The sequence below is a fragment of the Muscardinus avellanarius genome (assembly GCF_963383645.1).
Source record: "Muscardinus avellanarius genome assembly, chromosome: X".
Classification (NCBI taxonomy): domain Eukaryota; kingdom Metazoa; phylum Chordata; class Mammalia; order Rodentia; family Gliridae; genus Muscardinus; species Muscardinus avellanarius.
Genome location: NC_137792.1, coordinates 40,426,876 through 40,439,230, shown reverse-complemented (window position 1 = coordinate 40,439,230; position 12,355 = coordinate 40,426,876). Strand labels below are relative to the sequence as shown.

Here is a 12,355-nt window from a genome sequence, read left to right as displayed (position 1 = left end):
TTTAAAACAGGGTCTCACTGAGTTGCAGAGGGCCTCACTAAGTAGCTGAGGCTGTCCACGAACCATGATCCTCCAGTCTCAGCCTCCTGAATGCTGGGATTACAAGTGCGTGCCACCACGCCCAGCTGGTCACGGTTTCTTAACCACAGCACTGCTGTCATTTCTTTGTTGTGGGGAGCACTTCAGGCTGTTCAGCTGCATCCTTAGCACTGTCACTAGAGTACACAGGATAACCAGAAGTGTCTTCCACCAGACATTACCAAATATCCCCTGAGGGTGGTATTGGGGATTGTCTCTGGTCAAGAAACATTGCACTGTTTGTAGGCATCTACTTGCCTGTTACCTGTTCCTACCCAGACATCCCATAACTCCCCCAAGACAGGCTCATGATGATTCTGGAGTCGTCTCAGTGACTTCCTTCACTATTACCACCCAGTCCCCACAGGCCCATGTGTGTGGAGGTCTGCCTCCTTGCAGGATTTCAACCTTCCCCACAACCCCCCATATTTACCCATTTTCAGTTAACCTCTGGGCAGGGATGGTGTCTATACTAATTCCAACTCCCAATCCAAACCTGGCAGAAATGAGGGGTCACTGCTCAGTTGTGTATGCCCTGGAGAAAAGGGAGCATTCTTTTCAGTTGGAAGACCCCCAACGAAAGCAGGATTTGAGTTGGGTCTGGTACATGGCAGATAGCTGCTCTTCAGGCCCAACTGAATCCTGGTATTCACTGAATCGACTTCTCTCATTGCCCTTTGCAGAATGCCCTTCCCCATTGACCCGGGCAGCCAGGTAAATCCAAGAGGCCTCCCTCCCCAGCCCTAGATTTGGTTCCTTCCAACTTCCTGAGGTCAACCTCTGCCCACACCAATGACCCTACCAATTCCCAGATAGTCTGGCCTGGAATTCTTGTCCCCCTTTGCAAGGTCCTCATGGCCACATCATCTGATTCTAGCTAAGAGATGGCATACAAAGTCTGCAGAGGCACTCGTGGAAGTTCTAGCCCTATTACAGGAAAACAGGGTGTCCTGTTTTCTAGGCTTGCTTTCCCATCTCTGGGGACATAGCAGCCATTGTGGTACCATGAGGCTGCAAGCTGAAATAACGAAGTGCTTACAAGGACACAGTGGAGTGACTAGACGTCCGCAGATCACCACCAAGCTTTAAGTACACAACCACGTAGCCTTGCCATGACTTAGAGCACCTGCCCACCCCCTCTCTTCTGCCCAAGATGACTTTACTCAAGATAGCGGGACATAGGCTAGAATTCACAGGGCAGAGGAAACTAAAGCCTCAACTATACTCACACCTGAAGGCAAGTCTCAGGCTGTGGCATGCGACCTCAGGCCTCTCATAAACTACTACATCTTCACCAGGGACATCTTGCCCATTCATGGCTTCATTTAGCTTTTTTACTTTGCTTGTATGGTACTAGGGATTGAACCCAGGGTCATTCTTCTTCTGAGCTATACCTCCAGCCCTATTTTACTTTTTATTCTTCCTAAGTTAGCATGTGCTGGCCTAGAATCCGAGACCTCTGTTTCAGCCTCCCAAGTACTGGGATTACAAGATGGCTTGGTTTCCATTACTTCTAAACTTCTAGCTCCATCTATGCCCCCACTCCTGAATTTGATCCATGTATTAAATGATTCTTCTACCTACTCGGAGGTCCCAAATCTACCCTACTCTCATTTCCTCTCCAATTAACCCTCTTCAAAGTACCCCAGTCAAACATGTGGTGGTCATATCGGGCCTCTGCCTCATCCCCTCAACCAGTTTCAATAGGACCTTGCGTTGTCTTTAGAACAGCCTCACTACACTCTCCCTGTCTGTACCATCGGGGCTTCCTTTCACAGCTGAGTATCTCTTAACTCCTCTCTGCTCGATTCTTAGCCCATCAACTGTTCAGCCTCTCCTACCTGCTCAATTTGATGTCCCGACATTATGTGAGCCCTTTTCGTCGTCATGTCATGTCCATGTCCCACTCCCAATGCCCTTCTAGATGAGGACCAGGTATGAGCCCCTCAAGATCCCAGTACTCACCCCAGCTTGAGCCCCCTTTACAGCAATTTGCAATCAGGCTTTTCAGTTTAGACTTTTTAATGTTTCATACAGCGATTATGGTGCATTCAGGAATCCAACCCCCCAACCCCACTAGGAGGGCTCCCACCCTTGCCTCCCACCCCGTTTAAGAGCCCCAGGGCATAGGAGAGGAAGGGGAGGTAACCACCCATCCAGGGACTGACCCTGGAGACTGTCCCTGCCCTGCCTCACCCTCCCAGGAGTTAGGGAGCAACACCTGGGCACAACCCCCCACATGCCCTCTGTCCCTGCCTGCGCACAAATACACACTATGGCTCCTGGCTGAGTTGGTCAGTTCCTGGCGGGGCCCCTACTCAACAGCACCGAGTGGGACAGGGCAGGAGGGCTGGGCTGGGAAGACCCTGAGAAGGAAGGAGGCCCTGGCTACAGGACTGCAGGAGGGAAAGAGTGCCCCCCAACCCTGTCCATCTCCCAGAGTCTCCAGTAGTTCCCAGATCCCCCTGCGGTTGGGGATGGCAGGTGGGGGAGGAAGGCGAGTGGCCAAGGCATGCTTTCCCATAGCCGATCCCAGGGTCTGGTGATGGTCAGGGTTCCGAACAGGGGCTGTGTCCCTGCCTCTGAAAGGCTGGGAGTGGGGCTTCATTGCACAAAATACTGTGGGAGGGCCACACGCAGGGGGCGGGGCCCAGCCAGTCTGTATACAGAGATATTGCATTTAAAAAAATGAAAACCTCATTTAAAATAATTAAAAAAACAATGAATGAAACAAACAAAGAAAAAGGCCCACACAACATGAGGCAGGTGGGGCAGGCAGGAAAGCAGGCAGAAGATGCCTCAGACCCAAGGCATCACCACCTTCTCGTCTGAGTCAAGAGCCCCGGCCTGGGCTAGCTTCGGACCCCTGGCTGGCCGTAGGATAGTGGTCCTGGGGGAGGGTGTGACGAGGAGGGGTAGGCCTGGCCTCAGTGTGGGAGGCTGGCACGGCCATGCTGTCCGCCGGCAACTACCGAGACAGAGAGAGAGACAGACAGACAGACCAAGCAAAGGAGTGATGAGAGCTTTGTTAGCACCCAGCAGACAGGCCAATGGGTGGGTTGACAGGTCAGTGGTCAGATGTTTGGGCAGGTGGCAGGGGACAAGTGAGCAGGCGAGTGTGGCTCAGGCAGGTGGGCAGGCAGCAAGCAGGGAGGATGCAGCTGGGGGCTGCCCTGTGAGGGGTGTGGCATCCCTCCAGCTGCTGCCTGCTGGGGCCTCGGTCTGTGGCTTAGAACTTGGCTTAGAACTCGGTGTCCACCACACGGAAAGCTGGCCTGCCTGCGGGGGGAAAGCAGAGCAGACGGCTGTTGGTGGGCAAGCGGGCAGGTGGGTGAGGCAGGGCAGGGCAGGGGCTGCTCCTACCTGAGTCAGGCATTGACGAGGACCGCAGATTGGCCTCCTTCTGTAGCTGGATCTCCTTTAGTGCAAATATGGAAGTAGCTGCAGGGGGAGGAGACACGGGTCTGGAGGACAACCCACGGGCCGCTCAGGACCAGCCCATATGGCCCCACCGAGGAACTGAAACAAGCCACCTCCCTCTGGAGAGACCTGACTTTCATCTGTCAAATAATTCCACATGCATTATTAGCTACAGCTAGGCAATATGGACGATTACACGACAAAGACTCCATTAGTTTTGTCAAGTGTGATTATAGTATTCCAGTGACCACCTGTGAAGTCCAGGTGATAGACAGGGTTTTGGGATTTGATTTAAATATCAATCTGTTAGGAAGATAGGAAAAGTGGGCCAATTTTTTTTAGGTGACATAACAGCAGTTGGCCTTAAAAAATCTTTTATATATACATGCCAAAATTATTTAAGGCTATGATGTCTGGGACTGGACTGGATTCAAAATAACCAGAGGGAAATAGACAAAACCAAATTGGTCTCAAGTTGATGACTTATTGGAGCACTTACGATTTCATCATATTGTCTAATATATAAGTACATATAATTTGGTACCCATATTAAAAAGTCCTTTTTGTGCATTACTAAGGGTTGAACCCAGAGGCATTCTACCTTTAAGCTACACCCCTAGAACCTGCCTGCTTTTGTAGTACTAAGTATTGAACCCACGGGCATTCCACCTCTGATCTGCACATTGCTGAGGGTATCCTCGAACCTGTGATCCTTCTGTCTTGACCTACCAACTACTAGGATTACAAGTATAGACCACCATACCTGCTCTTATTATTTATTTTGAAATATGGTCTCACTAAGTAGCTGAGGCTGGCTTTGAACCTGAGATCCATCTGTCTCAGCCTCCCAAGTACTGGGACTACAGGCATGTGCCACCAACCCTGGCTTAAAAAGTATTTTGAAGCCATAGGTAAGAACATCCCCAGGCGTGGGACCCCATGCCTGGCTTCCATTTTTATAAAGTACAAGGACAGGGGAAACTAGACAGGCGTGGTAGCACATGCCTGTAATCCTGGTGCTTGGGAAGCTGAGACAGGAGGGTCACAGGTTCAAAATCAGTGTCAGCAACCTAGTAAGTGAGTGAGACTCTCAGCAACCTAGTAAGACCCTGTTTCAAAACAAAAACTAAAAAAGGCAAGCCACGCGTGGTGGCGCACGCTTGTAATCCCAGCATTCGGGAGGCTGAGACAGGAGGATCGCGGTTTACGGACAGCCTCAGCTACTTAGTGAGGCCTTTGCAACTCAGTGAGACCCTGTTTCCAAATAAAGAATAAAAAATAGGGCTGGAGGTGTGGCTTGGAGGTAGAATGCCCCTGGGTTCAATCTTCAGTACCGCAAAAATAAACACATAAATAGTAAGTCTGGGGATATAGCTCAGAGGTAGACTGCCCCTGGGTTCAACACCCAACACCAATACTGGGTTTAGTTCCCAATACAGGGAAAACTTATTTATACTGTTAGGAAAGAGCAATTGGAAGCGGAAGTCAATAGCAGTGTTTGCTTAGCATGTGCAAGGCACTGGTTTCAATCCTCAGTAATGCAAAAATAAAAGATAACAAAAAGGACATCAAAGCAATCCCAAGTACTGGGATTACAAGCATGTACTTGTACACCTGGCTTAGGATTTTTTAAATTTAATTAATTAATTAATTTATTTATTTAGTGGTACTGGGGATGGAACTCGGGGGCATTCTACCTCTGAGGTGCACCCCAGCTCTATTTTTTATTCTTTATTTTGAAATAGGGTCCCACTGAATTAGAGAAGGCCTTACTATGTAGCTGAGGCTGGTTGTGAACCGGATCCTCCTGTCTCAGCCTCCCAAATGCTGGGATTGCAAGCGTGTACCACACCTGGCAATTTTTTTTTTTTGAAACAATGACTCAGCAAGTTGCTAAGGGCCTCACTAAATTGCTGAAGCTGACTGCAAATCTGTGATCCTCTTGTCTCACCCTCCTAATTCTGTTATTATATAAGCATGTGCCACCATGCCTAGCTCCTTGCAGCTGTTTGTATGTACTGTATGTTTGAGAATTTTAAAGAAACTGAAAACTAAAAATAATTTTTAAAGAAATACAACCCAAGCCAGGCGTGGTGGTGCACACTTGTAATCCCAGCATTCGGGAGGCTGAGACAGGAGGATTTTATATCATGGACAGCCTCATCTACTTAATGAGGCCTTCTGCAACTCAGCGAGACCCTGTTTCAAAATAAAGAATAAAGCCGGGCATGGTGGAGCATGCTTGTAATCCCTGCGCTTTGGGAGGTTGAGATAGGATTGCACGGGTTCAAAGTCAGCCTTAGCTACTTAGTGAGGCTCTCAGCAAGTTAGTGATACCCTGTTTCCAAATAAAATATAAAATAGGTCTGGAGCTGGGCGTGGTGGTGCACACTTGTAATCCCCACGCTTGGGAGGAGGATCAAGCAGGTTCGAAGCCAGCCTTGCTGGTTTAAGAGATCCTGTTTCCAAATAAAAAATATAAATAAGTCTGGGAGTATAGCCCGAAGGTAGAAGGGTTTCCAGGAACCCCAGTACCACCAATAAATAAATAAATAAATAAATTTATTAATTAAAATAAAATAAAATAGGTCTGAAAGTATAGCCTGGAGGTATAAAAGCCCCTGGGTTCCACCCCCAGTACAAAAAAAAAGCCTGGCGTGGTGGTGCACGCTTGTAATCCCAGCATTCGGGAGGCTGAGACCAGAGGATCATAGTTCACAGATAGCCTCAGCTATTTAGTGAGGCCCTTTGCAACTCAGTGAGACCCTGTTTAAAAAATAAAAAGACTAAAAAATAGTGCTGGGGATGTACCTTGGAGATACAAAGCCCCTGGGTTCCACCCCCAGTACCACAAAAGAAAAAAAAGGAAAGAGAGAGAGAGAGAGAGAGAGAGAGAGAGAGAGAGAGAGAGAGAGGAGGAAGGAAGGAAATAGGACTGGGGTGTAGCTCAGAGGTAAAATGCACCTGGGTTCCATCCCCAGTACCACAAAAAAAAAAAAAATACAGTCCACTGCACATGTAACAGGATGTTCCTTTCTTAGAGACAGCACAGCCAGAACCCTACACAAGTGGCTCAGCTGCCCCAAGCAGTCCTGTTGTCCCCAGTTCCCACCCTGACTCTTCCATCCGCAGCTGCACTCACTGTCAGGAAGTTTGTGGATCCGCTCCCCTAGGCTGAGGAAGAATGGATGTTTCATGGCATCCTCTGCGGAGATCCGATTGCGACCCTCAAACTGAGTTGGGGGAGGACGGTGTGTTGGTATTTTCAACCAGTAGGTTTCTCTTCCTACCCGCCTCAGAGGAGGGGTCCCCACTCCCCAAGGCTGGCCCAGAAAGGTGGTCTCACCTGCAGCAGCTTGGTGAGGAGGTCGGCCCCATCGCTATCAAGTCTACCGCAAGGACAAGGGCACCTATTTTACATTGAGTTTGTGCACTCTGGTCCTAACGCCCACCCACCCACCAGCCTCACCGGGGTGCGTGGCTCAGAAGGGCCTCAGCTCGGTACTTGGGGTAGTTGTACGTCTTGAACTCCTCGTTGGACAGGATGCCTGGCCACGTCTCCTCGGTTGGGGTTCCTAACAGGGAAGAGGTATTAGCCCAGACATCTCAGGTCCTCCCTGCATGTGCCCAAAGCTCGTAGGGTGCATGCCTCCTCACCCAAGATGCGGAAGATGAAATGAAGCTGTTCCTCCACTGTGGAGCCCGGGAAGAGGGGCCGGCCTGTGGCCATCTCATAGAAGATGCAGCCCACACCCCTGGGCAGGGCACAGTGAACAGGGGCAGTTGGCCGGGTTGCCTGGCCGTGGCAGCCACCCCCTTCACTGCCTCGCCCGCTACACTTCCGCCTCTCCTCACCACATGTCAATCTGTGTGGAGTAGTCCGTGGACCCGAGCAGGATGTCAGGGGGCCGGTACCACAGCGTCACCACTTCGTTGGAGTAAGTCTTCGTTGGGATTGACTTGGCTCGTGCCAGGCCTGGTAGTTAAAAAGGGGGGCGGTTGGAAGGAGGAGGTTGTGAGCAGCCTGGGAGACAGAAGTTAGGCTATGAGTGCCCGAGGCAAGCTGGAGAGGCTGAGGGGGATGAGGAAGGGGATGCTGGGAGAGCAGTGTTGGGGCATCCACGGGAAGAAGGGGGAGGCTGACGGTACCAAAGTCGGCCAACTTGAGTTCTCCCCTCTCGTTGATGAGCAGGTTCTGGGGCTTGAGGTCTCGGTGTAGCACCTTCTGCCGGTGGCAGTAGGCCAGGCCACGGAGCAGCTGGAACAGGAACAGCTGGGGACGCAGGAATGCCAGGCAGAGGTCAAAGAGTATCCACCAGTCCAACCCCCAGCAGGCAGGTACCGCTCCCTCCCAAACACAGACACAGAGCTCAGAGTCTTGTCACGCAAAAGAGGACAAGTTTCCAATATCCTCCAAGAGCGCCCAGTAAAAAAAGCCAAAGAAGAACTAGCTATTTCTGGGAGATTTGTGAGGTGGGGTGGAGCGGGGACCCCTCCTGCCCCTGCTCCGTGTCCCACACCCACTTTCACGTTGTACATGTTGATGACGTTCCCGCAGTCATCCAGGTACTGCTTCAGGTCCTTGTCCTGCAGAGAGGAGGCAGTACAGGGTCGAGGGTCACAGCCTGTGGCTCCTGCCTTCTCCCCGCCTCCCACCAGGACCCACTGCTACCCAACCTTACCAGGTACTCAAAGACAAGGGTGAGGGACTTCTCCGTGTGGATAATGTCATGTAGCGTGACGATGTTGGCATGTTTGAGGTCCTTGAGCAGTGACACTGCGAGAAGCACGGGAGTGAGATGGGGCATGAGTCAGGGTCCCAAACTCAGGACAAGGGTTAAGACGAGGAGAACACAGAGATTCCCCAGGGTTTCTTTCTTTCCCTAGCAGTTTGGAGTAATATCTCCCAACTGGATCTAACCCATTTTATGCCAGAAAGAAGGTGGAGCTCCAAATTCCAGATGTGGAAAACAGAGCACAGGCGAATACTAGGCAAGAACCAGGGTTTGCAGCCCCAGGTTCATGCGGGCTACACTTCCACCACCTGTGTGGATTTCTGGGAGGGGGCTTGCAGCAGCCCTCAGTACACAGGCCTGCAGCACAGCGTGAAACTGGGTTTGCACTCATTCTCCGTGCAATTCAAGGCCATGCCATGTAGTGTTCGGAACCCTGTAAGGGGCGCTCTCAGAACCAAAGCAAACAGCGTGGTTTGCAATTCATTCAGCTTCTCTGGTTCCTTCACAGATTCCTGGTTTCCCTGATTACTACCTAGACATGGAGTGATGGGCACTCTCATGAGGCCAGAACATTGGCAGGGGAGTCTGTCCTTGCCATGGAGTGCGCGTGCGCGCACGCACACTACAGGGAGTGAGGGAAGCCTGTGGCAGGTGAGAGATGGGGTCTGTACCTTCCCGGATTGCGGTGCAGGGCGCCCCCTCTTCATGTTCCAGTCTGATCTCCTTCAGTGCCACAAGGTTGTCTGTGAGCTTGCTTTTGCCTTTGTAGACAGTGGCATAGGTGCCCTGGGGTGTGACAGGAAGTATGACAGGAGCGGCCCTGAGGCTACAGGGAGTTTCCACTGACCCCTAGCCCCACCGTTGTCCTCCTGGCTGTCTCACCTCACCCAGCTTGTCCAGCTTGATGTAGGTCTCCAATTTCCCAAAGCCGATCTCGGACTGTGGAGTGAAGGAGGCAGGTTGAAGCAGGCTCTGGGGAAGGCACTGAGAGAGGAGGACCGAGAGGAGGAGAGACCAGGAACAGAAGGTGCTCACCAGGCTGACGCGGCGGAGGCGGCGGCTGAGGGGCTTGTCAAAGATGGGGCTGTTGAGAGTCAGCTTCTCAAGGTAGCCCTCAGGCAGCCGGATGTCGGCTGGTAGCGACAGGCGCTTGTTGATGTCCTAGCAAGCAAGAGAAGGCGAAACCGGGCCGTGAACTCCACCTCCTCAGACCCAGACCCCTCTTTCAGCTCCTCCCTAACCAAGGACAGGGGATTAAGCACCTCAGTGGAGATCTTGCGTGGGGGGTGGTTGCGCATGCGCACTCTCACTGGAGATTGCACCTCATCCGAGGATGTGGCTGAAGCCTGGTCACTCTCCCCATCAGACCCCATCTTCAAGTCTTCGTGCACAATCTCTGGTGGCAGGGAGAGGGAGGGATAGGCCAAGGGGGGAGAGTCAAGAACACCCCCCCTCACACATTTCTTCATCACATCTGCGTGAGCACATGGTCCTTGGAGCAGCGTGGTGTCCCTCAAGGAGAGGGTTGGGGCCCAGGACAGGTTGAGCAGAGCGGGAGGAGCAATAGTCACCTAGTGGAGCACCCCATTCCACGGGTGAACTGAGACTGTGGCTGGCCCAGGGCCAGAAGGCAGGTGGCAGCAGAGGTACCCAAGGGCCCTAGGGAGGTAGACCCAAGCCAAGCAGGTACCAGAGCCCCGAGAGAGCCGCCACAGACTGCAGAAGGGCAGGGGACCCCTGGGGCCCCAGTAACAGGCAAGGTACCCTCCTTCCCCTTGGGGACTGGGCACAAAGCAAAGAAGGAAAGGGGCACAAATGGACAGACAGAGGGCGTTAAAGAATGGCAGGGAAGGAGGGGGAAAACAGAGAAAGGAGAAGAGCACAAGTGTAAAAGGAAGCTGGCTGGAAGGCAGCGCCTGGGAAGCAGGGACAGGGCGAGGAAGGGGTCAGTGGACCCACCTGGTGCAGAGCTGAGTGGGCCGCGTCCAGAGCGAGGCTCCCCCGGGGCGGCACGTGTGGGGGCTTCTCCAAGGTCACTGCCACCCCCTCCGCCACTCCCATCCAGGCCTATCTGCTCAGGGGCACCATTGGTCTTATCTATGCCTCGGCCCCCTCGGAGTGTCATGGACAGCTGCCGTTTGATCTTCTTCATCCGATCCATGGCGACCTGAGCAGGGGGGCACGGCCAGAAATGGCATTAGCATTTGCTTGAGCAAGATGAACCCCCCAAAATCCATGACAAGCTAGTGGGGAGCACAGGCATGAACTTTCATCAGCGTGTACCCAATCACTGGACGCTCTGAACCACTCAATATTCCTGGAAACCTGGCGTGGATGGGGCTCTCTGTCATTGTGGATAGGCTTATCCATAGCCAGCCCCTTGGGACTCTACTAAGTACCCCACCTGGGTACCCAGACTTGGGTGGCTAGCTGAGGACAGGGCCCACCCAGTAGATTGCTGGTCTCTAGAGGGGCAGCATGGCTGCGGGAACAGAAGGACCCACAGCAGACATTGTCAGGTGTAGCAGCAATGACGGATCCAGCCAAGGATGGAATGAGGGGCTCGCTCAGAAACGCGAAACACAGCTCAGAGAACGCCCATAGAATGGCATGTTCTGCTGGCACCAGCCCCACATCACCCCCAACTGCCCAGGCAGAGGCAGAATGCTCCCTTTGGCCACAGGGACCCTCTTACCTCCCCAGCAACCATTGTCATGGTAACTAGTGGACTACCCCACTATTCTACCCAGAGAGGGGGTGGGGAAGTCCTGCCCAAGCCCAACCACTGGGTGAGGTTGCGGGGGTGGCTCAGTGCATACCAGCTGTCCTCAGGGTTACTGGAAAGGTTTGGTCCAGTTGAGACCCACAGCATCCCGGCCAGATTTTTACAAGTTAGGTCATATTTCTCCTACTCAAGAATGTACCACACATCCCTTATCACCCCGAAGAAACACCTCAGTCCCCAATGTGGCCCACAGGTCTTACCCTTTTGTCCCCATTACCTCTTTGGTCTCACTTTCCCCTCGATCATTCCTAGGTGCTGTTGTACAACCACACCCAGCAGAGTCCCACCTCTGGGCCTTTGCACTGGCTGTTTCCTAGAACACCTTTCACCCAGATCATGAAATAGCTCACTCCCCACCCTCTTCAGGTCATTGCTCAAATGTCTTTTTCATGAGGCCGCCTATTGAAAACCTCAATCACCCTGGCCTCCTCCACCCTGCTAATGATCCCCCAACACTCCTCACCTCCTTAGAAGTGATATCATCTACTCATTGCTTTCTTTGCTCTTTCTGTCTTGTCTCCTCACCGTCACAACTAGACCAGCTCTGCCAAGATATATTTCTTTCTGTTTAGGTCATGGCTATATCTAAAGGACCTGGACTGGTGACTGACACAGAGTAGATACTCAAAAAGTGCATATGAGAGCTGGGCGTGGTGGCGCACACTTGTAATCCCAGCATTCGGGAGGCTGAGACAGGAGGATCGCGGTTCGCAGACAGCCTCAGCTACTTAGTGAGGCCCTCTGCAACTCGGCGAGACCGTTTCAAAATAAAGAAGAAAAAAAATAGTGTCGGGGGTGTAGCTCGGAGGTAGAATGCCCCTGGGTTCCATCCCCACTAGCACAAAATCAAAAAGTGCATATGACAAACTGGGCGTGGTGACACACACTTGTAATCTCAGTACTTGGGAGGCTGAGACAGGAAGATCACAGGTTTGCAGCCAGCCTCAGCAATTTAATGAGGCATTCTGCAACTCTGTGAGATCCTGTTTCAAAATAAAGAATAAAATAGGGTTGGGGGTAGCTTGGAGGTAGGATACCCCTGGATTCCATCCCCAGTCAGTACCACACAAAAAAAGTGCCTATGACAGAAATGAATGAATCGGGGGGCTAGGGGACTAGACTAGGGAACTAGGACCAACCTCTGCTGAGGTGCTGCATCCCCGCTACTTATGGACAACCCAACAAGGCGGCCTAGGGATGCTAGTATGAACAAGAACATGACCTAGATGGGCTGCTGGAGGGAATGGGGCCACTGAAAGGTTTAGGCTGGCCTTCTTCTGCTTCCTCCTGGGCTCTGGGCCAGCAAGGAGGGGGAAAGACCTTGCCCAGGAACCAT

General features: G+C 52.2%; 1 protein-coding gene across 1 annotated transcript; it reads right to left on the bottom strand.

Moving 5' to 3' along the window:
- Window positions 1-3,319: 3,319 nt before the first annotated feature.
- CDK16 (cyclin dependent kinase 16) lies at window positions 3,320-10,846 on the bottom strand (the record flags this gene model as incomplete). Its single annotated transcript, XM_080719185.1, has 16 exons — window positions 10,639-10,846; window positions 10,194-10,401; window positions 9,497-9,630; window positions 9,270-9,395; window positions 9,117-9,173; window positions 8,906-9,020; window positions 8,181-8,275; window positions 8,023-8,085; window positions 7,648-7,771; window positions 7,354-7,474; window positions 7,156-7,253; window positions 6,968-7,073; window positions 6,845-6,887; window positions 6,641-6,731; window positions 3,442-3,519; window positions 3,320-3,357 (listed from the first exon to the last, which is right to left on the bottom strand). Exons 2-16 carry the CDS (start codon window positions 10,393-10,395, stop codon window positions 3,320-3,322), a joined length of 1,491 nt encoding a protein of 496 aa, XP_080575311.1. The 5' UTR covers window positions 10,396-10,401; window positions 10,639-10,846.
- Between the last annotated feature and the right edge of the window lie 1,509 nt (window positions 10,847-12,355).